General features: G+C 37.6%; 1 protein-coding gene across 1 annotated transcript in view; it reads right to left on the bottom strand.

Annotated features, from left to right (window-relative positions):
• The window catches only part of LOC115847084 (fibrous sheath-interacting protein 2-like), a 41,691-nt gene extending 33,810 nt beyond the window's left edge, over window positions 1-7,881 (bottom strand). Inside the window, 1 exon segment of the mRNA XM_070044751.1 lies at window positions 7,855-7,881. Coding sequence (XP_069900852.1) covers window positions 7,855-7,881 — 27 coding nt within the window.
• Window positions 7,882-8,481: the final 600 nt, after the last annotated feature.

The raw sequence follows: 8,481 nt of genomic DNA on the forward strand, positions 1-8,481 counted from the left end.
TTTTAGCTCTATGTGTACAAATGAAGGCCACTGTGCAGGCTACAAATCATTAATGGACTTCTGCAGAGAAGAAGTGTCTGTCTTCAATTTGTCGTATATGATGCTATCAGGGGTGTTCAGCAAAGTTACTGATTTGATAATATTACATCTCTCCTCAAAACCATAGACTGTCACTCAATGAGTGAAATACAAACTTCTGAGCACAGTCTTCAGGGCAACAGACTCACTGTCTTCTTTACTCTGTTTCTCCTCTCATCTTCTATCCCAATCATCAGAACATACTCAGTATCTAAATGCAAAGCTTAATAATTACAACTGTTTACCACATCGCTATCTTATCACATTTGCTCCCTCCTGTCCTGACTTCTTTGGTTCCTAATTCTATTTTATTAAGCTTACTGTGTATGTCCTTTACGTTAGCATTAGAAAAAACAGAGAACCAGGGAGTTGGAGGAAGAGAAGAGAGAGGAGGTAAATGGTGGAACAGACATGATGCGTCCACAGTTGAGTCTTGGGAAGCAAAGAGCTGCATCAGAACAAGAGGACTAAGCCAAAGGCCTTGAACCTGGGTTCTTTTCTGTAAGGTAAAGGAATGTGACGTGGGTGCAATGGGCAGAGCCATACCAGATGTGTTGTAGCTAGGTTTTCTTGTGCTGTGTCCTGGAATTGTCCTAGGTATAGCTAAAGGTATTTTAACCCTGTGTATTTGAAAGGAATGGGAGAGAAGCTCCAGGTCATATACAGAGTTCTTCATCTTAGCTGATTTTTAATAAAAGGGTATCCAGAGCATTTGCTATTGAAAAGACTCAAGTGATTCTGTAGTCTAGGGTGGGAGTTGGTCAGGAGGAAGAGGGAGGCAGGAATTAACACTGTATAAAACTACACATAATCATTATTCTCTCACTTTTATTTCTTGAAACTACCTTGATACTGAGCTAGTCAGTTTCCTTCCTTCAGCATCCTTGTATCCCATGAGCCCTCAGCAAATTAGACAAGCTGACTGCTATCACTCCTACCCCCAAATCCTTTTCTAAAAACCTTGGTCTGAACATCAACACCATTTACCACCACACACTACTTCACTTTACCCAACCATTTGCATCAGAGTTTGGGATTTATAAAAACTATCCTGAACCTCATTTGGTTTGTTGAGTGTTTAAAAGATGATGGTGTTGGGTATGTGTGTTCCATCAGGAGTTATTTTATGTGCATGAACTATTATTCAAGTTTGAGGGGAATAGGACATCAGCAGAATGGATGGCCACCAAGGTTTGAGGGGTGAAAGGCTCCCAGGCCAAAGAAAAGTTCTCCACTGGCCTTTATTTTGCATCATGAGAGACTGATTACTTCGGATTACAGTGCAAATATCCTTAGGGGGGTAACAGATTAAGTCATTAATACTATATATATAACAGATAAGGGGGGTAACAGATTAAGTCATTAATACTATATATATAACACATCATTGTAAAGCAATTATACACCAATAAAGATGTTAAAAATAAATAAATAAATATATAGTAAACTAATTTATCATCATTAGAAAACCAGTAACCTCAAAAGGCAAAAGTAATGCAGCATTTTTGAGTGGGGACAGGGGAAAAGAATAGATCCAGATCCCAGAAGTAGTGCTCCCTGAAAGGGGAGTGAAAGTACTGTCTATCAGGGGGGCACAGGACTAAAGGGAGAACAAAGAGAGAAGGAGGTGGAAGAGCGCGAACAGCTAGCTTTGCCTACTTTACAGTTTTAGCTTAGTCCTGAGAGGTTGCAAAAGGGGAGAGTTTTACTACAGACAAGTAAAACTACAAGAATGGAGGATTCAAACAGCACTCCTGTGTAATTATTTAAATATTAATTTAAAGCAACACATTACTTTATTAAGTTTTCTTAGATATTTACTTAATTGATGAGTCGTGAGAAAAGAAGATTCCGGGAGCTGCAGGTGAATTTTCAGAGAGAAAAAGAAAATTACTGTTTATTGGTATCCTTCATGGGCTACTTGTAACATGGTAATTAACATATCTTAATAGGTCTTTTATTCCCTGCTGTCAACGCTCTGTTTAAACCCTCCAGGGACTACCAGTCAGGCATCAAATACACCTTAAGGTCTGGGATGATTGCCTTCCTCACCAGCCTCATCTCTGGTCACCATTCTACATATATTCTATGCTCCAGAGATACTGAACAACACTCAGTTCCCTTTGCCTCTGCCCTCACTATTTCCCTTGTAACTCTAGTGTCCCTCTTAAATTTCTCATTTTTAGGACTCATTCAGCTTGTGTCACCTCCTTCAGAGAGCCTTCCTTGATATCTGCCTAGATAGACGCATTCTCTGTCAATGCTCCTGAAGCACCCTATACATCCTTCTGTTATAGGACTTACTATGCTGTATTGTGAGTACTAGATTACAGTGCCTGGCATATACTAAGCACTCAAGAACATTTATTTGTTGAATTAATTCTTCTTTTTTTATGGCTGCGCCACGTGGCATGCAGGATCTTAGTTCCCCAACCAGGGATCAAACTCGCACCCCCTGCAGTGGAAGCGCAGAGTCTTAACCACTGGACCTCCAGGGAAGTCCCTTGAATTAATTCTTTAACACACGCGTTGGCTCAATGTTTGTTCATTAGTCTGCCTGTCATTAATCTCTTCCCACTCAAATACTGTCTAACATGCTTTGTATGCCATCTAGCAGAGTTCCATAAGTGGATTTTAGTAACTATTTCTGGATAATGATACTAAAGCAAGTCTTCATGTAGAATACATCCATAGGAATACTGGGATGGTGTATGTCAGTTGTGCACAATCATGACTAAACAGTCTTAAACAAACAGAATACTTTGAATAATAGAAAGTATTAGAAAGTATTGGTAGTATTACCAATTAAAGCCAGTTCAAAGTCAAGGTGAATATCTATTTATTTTTCTCCCAATAAATGTAAAGTGTATTGTGAATAACCAGTAAATTCCAACGATCTGCATAGAAGTTTTACTTAAATTTTATGTACCTTCTTGAGTTTCTTTGTGTATGAGTATGTTTTTGAGTGTGTACAGTTTTGGAAAGGAAGGAGCTGGAATTAATAGTGAACAAACCTGAAAAAAAGTGTGAAGATAATACTGTTGTGGTGTTTTTGAAATATATCTACAAATTCTTTCATAATACTCCCTCCTGTGGTGGAGGTTAATTCTTTTCTCCTAAGTGTGGGTTGGACTTAGTGACTTGCTTCTAATGAATATGTAGTGGAAGTGATGGTGTATAACTTCTGAGACTAGGTTGTAAAATATAGTGTGGCTTCAGCCCCTTTCTCTTGGATTGCTCACTCTGGGGGAAGCCAGATGCCATATCATGAGGATGCTCAAGAGATGTATGGAGATGCCCACATGGTGAGGAACTGAGACTTCCTGCCAACAGTCATGTGAGTGAGAAACCTTAGAAGTGAATCTTCCAGTCGCAGTCAAGCCTTTAGGATGACTGCAGCAGCCCTGGATGACATCTTGACCATAACCTCATGAGAGACCCTGAATCAGAACCATCCAGCTAAGTTGCTTCTGTATTCCTAACCACAGAAACTGTGAGATGATTTTTTTAAGCTGCCAGGTTTTAGGGTTTTTTTTTGGTTATTCAGCAATAGATAAATAATGGCGCGGTTAAAAGAATAAGGAACTCTTCTATGGTTTCTAGCAACATGGTGCATTAAATATCCTAAAGAGCCTAACTGTGTAAAACCTATTAGAAATGCAATGGGAATTTGATAAAAATACAATTATAGTGTAGAACTTCCATACACCTCTTTGATGGCTGGATACATCTAGCAGGCAGTAAGAAAAGAGTCTAGTAGACAAAAAAATCAGTAAAGACATATAATAATTGAATAATATAATCAATAAATATAATTTAAAATTCATTTAGAGCCTTACATCCTTTAAATAAAGAATTATACATTTTTTTGTATGTCCATGGAACACTTTCAAATATCAGTCACATATTTGGCCACAAAGAAAACGTTAACAACTTCAATGTGTTAAAGATCTACAGGCTACATTCTCTGAACCTAACTTTAAAAATGTGGCCAAAAATATTAATTTCGTGATAATTAAGAAACATACTTATGGATAACTCTTAGGTCAAAGAGGGAATAAAAAGGAGAAAGTATAATCTACCTTAAAAAGAACACTTTATACCAAACCTATGGGAACAGCTTTTATTATTTCCCATAGGTTTTGATATAAGGTGTTCTTTTCACTGCTTCTCCCATGCATCCCAGACCAATATCTACAACTGCCCCCTTGACTATTCCACTTAGATGTCCCACTTGGATGCCCTCAGGCATCTCAAACTCAACATATTCAAAGCTGAACTTATTTTTTCTCTTCCAAACTTGTTCATCTTAATGTATTGCTTGTCAACTGAATGGCATCACTATTCACTATCCATTAAGTTGCTCAGACTAGAAATCTGGGAGTTGTCTTCAATTCATTCTTCCCCCATATTCAATCAGTAACCAAATCTCATCCATTTGACCCTCTTAGTCTGAGTCCAATCTGTGCCCAGCTCTTCATCCTCACTGCCACTGACTTTGTTCAGGACTCATTTCTAGCCTTCACTATTGTAATAGCCTCTTAATTGTAATAAGGGGCAGTATGGTATTGCAGTTAGGATTGGTTGAGCAAGATAGACCTAGGTTAAAACCCTGGCTTTGCCACATATTATGTGAAATCTTGGGCATGATAATTTACCACTCTGAGACTTAGTTTACTTATGTGTAAAATGTTAGATAAAAATACTTTTATTGTTGGGAGGGTTAAATGAGAGAATATAGTTTAGTATGGTTCCTGGTACATAGTAAGTGTTCAATATGCTAACTGTTATTTTTATTGTCTCATTGCCTCCAGTCTCTTCACGTCTACTTCCACTTTCCTTTTTTATAAAAGGCAAATTCTTTTTTTTCTTTCTTTTTTTTGGTCATTTTTTGAAGTCTAGTTAATTTACAATGTTGTGTTACAGGTGTACAGGAAAGTGATTCAGATTCTTTTCCAGATTCTTTTCCATTATAGGTTATTACAAGATATTGAATATAGTTCCCTGTGCTATATAGTAGGTCCTTGTATTTTATTTATTTTATATATAATAGTGTGTACCTGTTAATCCCAAACTCCTAATTTATCCCCCCCCACTCTCCCCTTTGGTAACCGTATGTTTGTTTTCTATATCTGTGAGCAGAAAAGGCAAAGTCTGACCATATTATGCTCCTGCGAATATTCTTCAATAGTTGCCCTTCGATAACAGGATAAAAGGTAGATTTCCTGGCACAGCTTACCAGAATCTTAATGATCTAACCCTTATCTACCAGTCAAGCTTCATCTGTAATTCTCTAACTTGAACTTTTAGTTAAAGCAATTCTGAAAAAAAACTATTTCCACAAACCCACTATGCTCTAATGTGTATATCTTGGTAGATGTATTCCCTTCTCCTGGAAGGTTCTCTTTCCATTTGTCTGCTTAGAAAATTCTTTCTCATCCTTCATGTCTCAGCTCAATTGTGGCACCTTCTGTAAAAGCTTCCTTGGCTTCCCTATGGAGAGTGGACTTTGTTTATATACCTCCTTTATTGGGCTTATTATATTGTGATTGTGATTACTGGCATGACTGTTCTACACTAAACTGTAAAATCCAGGATAGGGACCATGGCTTCTCTACTTCATGTGTTCAATAATTAGCATAATGCATGGCATGTAGCAAAAGCTCAATAAATGTTAGTTGAATGAATGCATTAATGGATTGCAGGATTTCCTTAATAGTTATTGTTAATGTTTACCTGACTCATAGTTTAAGCTTGATTTCTTGGCCTTTTCCCCATTCACATCAGCATATGTCACCTATACATGCCACAAGAAAAAACAAAGAAAATCCTCAAATGAGTTTTCAAAGAATTTGAACATCATCTATTTCTCACAGAAATTTAATAAAGTGATTTAAAAAGTCCATTTATAATATACACGTGTTTCATTTGGTTTACATTACGTACATTACTTACAGAATTCAAAGGCTTATAGAATTCATTAATCTACTAAAATTAACTAACTGAGGAATGCACTGATCAGCATGGAAGGTAATCAGTTGAATAGCTAAAAAGAGTATGTGTGGTTTTTAAAGAAAGTTAACTATAGGGAAAATGTTTTGAGAGAGCTGGAAAGCACAGAGCAGGTTTTCTGCACACAAGGGATGTGACTCTTTGATTTGGCCAAGAGCTCTACCTGCTTAGGTAATTATACAGGAAGATAAATCCAACAGAGTAGACTTTATTTGTTTTCTAGGCCTGAGAGCTGAACACAAGCCACCAGAAGTACATTTCCTGACACTGATGGGATGGGTGAAATAAGCTGGAAAATAGCATTGGATTCTATTGTAATAAAAGTGGTCATGCTATTTCTCAAAATAAATTAGGTATTTGTGACCATTTGATTTATGCATATTGTCCAATGTATTTTAAAGCCTTCTTTAAAAACAGATGGTCTAAATTCGTTTATTGGGTTTTTTTGATAACATATGTAGTACTAAGTTTGCCGTCCATGCTACACTCAGAGAATACTTTTTTTTTGACTGTATAGTGAGGCTAGTGAAAAAAGTTATTAATTCCTGATGTGCAACTACTAAACTATCTTAAAGTAGTTAAGATTCTTTAATTAGATACTAAGCATACAGATTATGGATGTTAGCACAGTAGCACAGTGCCCTAGACACAGCAGGTGTTTTATAAATATGTGTTTATATAGAGAAGCATATTGTGGCTAACATGCTACATTTGAAGAGATATGTAATCGGGTCTGTCACTTTCTATGCATTTAACACAGAATATGGCAAAATATGTTAACTTTTTAGAACAGGTGAGCCAGTTAATGCAGTGCTAACGGAGCCAAGGAGGTACATTTGATTCTTATAATGAATGACAAATTGGCAACCCACAGAGGTAATATATGTTGTGACCAGGTACCCTGAATGTCTGTGGCCAACTTCCTGCAATCAGATGAGTGATCACTGGTCACAAAGGGGATAGGGCGAGGCAGTATGGCTGTCTCTGCACAACCCATCAGCACTAGAAGAGAAATGATTCACAAAAGCCCAATATATTGATTCTTCTGCAGGGCATAGGTATGGACCTTGAAGCTCTTGAAGCTCATCATTTAGGAAGACTGTAACCTAAGGGCTAAGTGGGAACACTCAAGTTGTTTCTGGTAAATCTCTATTAAGAATTGAGACAAATATTCAAATTTTGGATCTATTTAACACATTTAAACTCTCAGGCTCACCATTTTTCTTTTGTTAGCTTACAGCTTGTTACTGATATTCCCTACACTTACAGTATGGCAACGTTAACATAACTGATAACCATGAGTGCTGGAAGTCTGAAGTAGCACAGGATTATTCCTTTGGGTTCACATTTCAATTTTTATAAAATCTTACTATAGGGTGGTTAATTTCAGGGAATAAGGCTGTTCTGAATTGTCATTTAATACATGAAACTGTGTTATGCCAATCTTGATCATAATTTCATATGTCATTTGTTCTGTCTGTATCTGGAACAAAAGAAATATTACTTGCCTCTTGTTTTGAAGTATCCTGTAGAGAGTGTCTATAGACATTTGCTGTTTTTGCAGAAACACCTGGAGTTTGAAGTGAAGTACTTGTAATTTCTGGGGGAAAGAAGAGGTACCTTTAAATAAGAAAAAATGATATAGTTCTCCTTGTTGGGCTGCCATAATGTCTAGAATTACCATAGTCAACGATGTATTTATTTATGGAAGTTAAGGCAGTATCTCTAAGTATAAAAGGCCTTTTTTTGAAGTCCCCTGCTTACCAGCTTCCAGTGGCCCACCACTGCCATCAGGGACAAGCCTGAACTCCCTAACTTCTGGCCCTAAATTACTTTGCCAGCTAAATCTCCCACCACTCCCCTGCCCTAGAATGAACTGTTTTGCACTTCATTCAGTAGGCAAGGGGGAACCACCGAGGACTTTTTGGTCGAGGAATTATATGTCCAAAGCTGTATTTCAGGAAGATTACATTCACAGCAAAATGTAGGATAGATTAAGAGGAAGAAGAGATTGGAGGCAAATTATTGCAGTACTTAAGGGCATGGGTGGCACGAATGGAAAGGAAGGGAAGATTATGAGAGAATTTAAGGTGGTGGATTGGACAGAAGGTGGCAACTTTTGGATGTAGGATATGAGCAGTAGGAAAGAGTCAAAGACGACTCAGGTCTTGTGCCTGAATAAAATTAAGAGAATCAGAGAACGGGTTTGGGGGTGACTAGAAGATGATGAATTTGGTTTTACACATATTGGATCTGAGGTGCTTGTGGGCTGCCCAGGTGGAGATGTCCTAGTGCTCTTGGTGAGTGTGCAGGATATGCGTGGGAATCTTTTGCAGAGACTAACAAAGACTTAGCTAACCTCTAGTCCAGTCCTGGGAGGTGGGAAACAGG

This window comes from Globicephala melas, chromosome X, assembly GCF_963455315.2.
Source record: "Globicephala melas chromosome X, mGloMel1.2, whole genome shotgun sequence".
Classification (NCBI taxonomy): Eukaryota; Metazoa; Chordata; class Mammalia; order Artiodactyla; family Delphinidae; genus Globicephala; species Globicephala melas.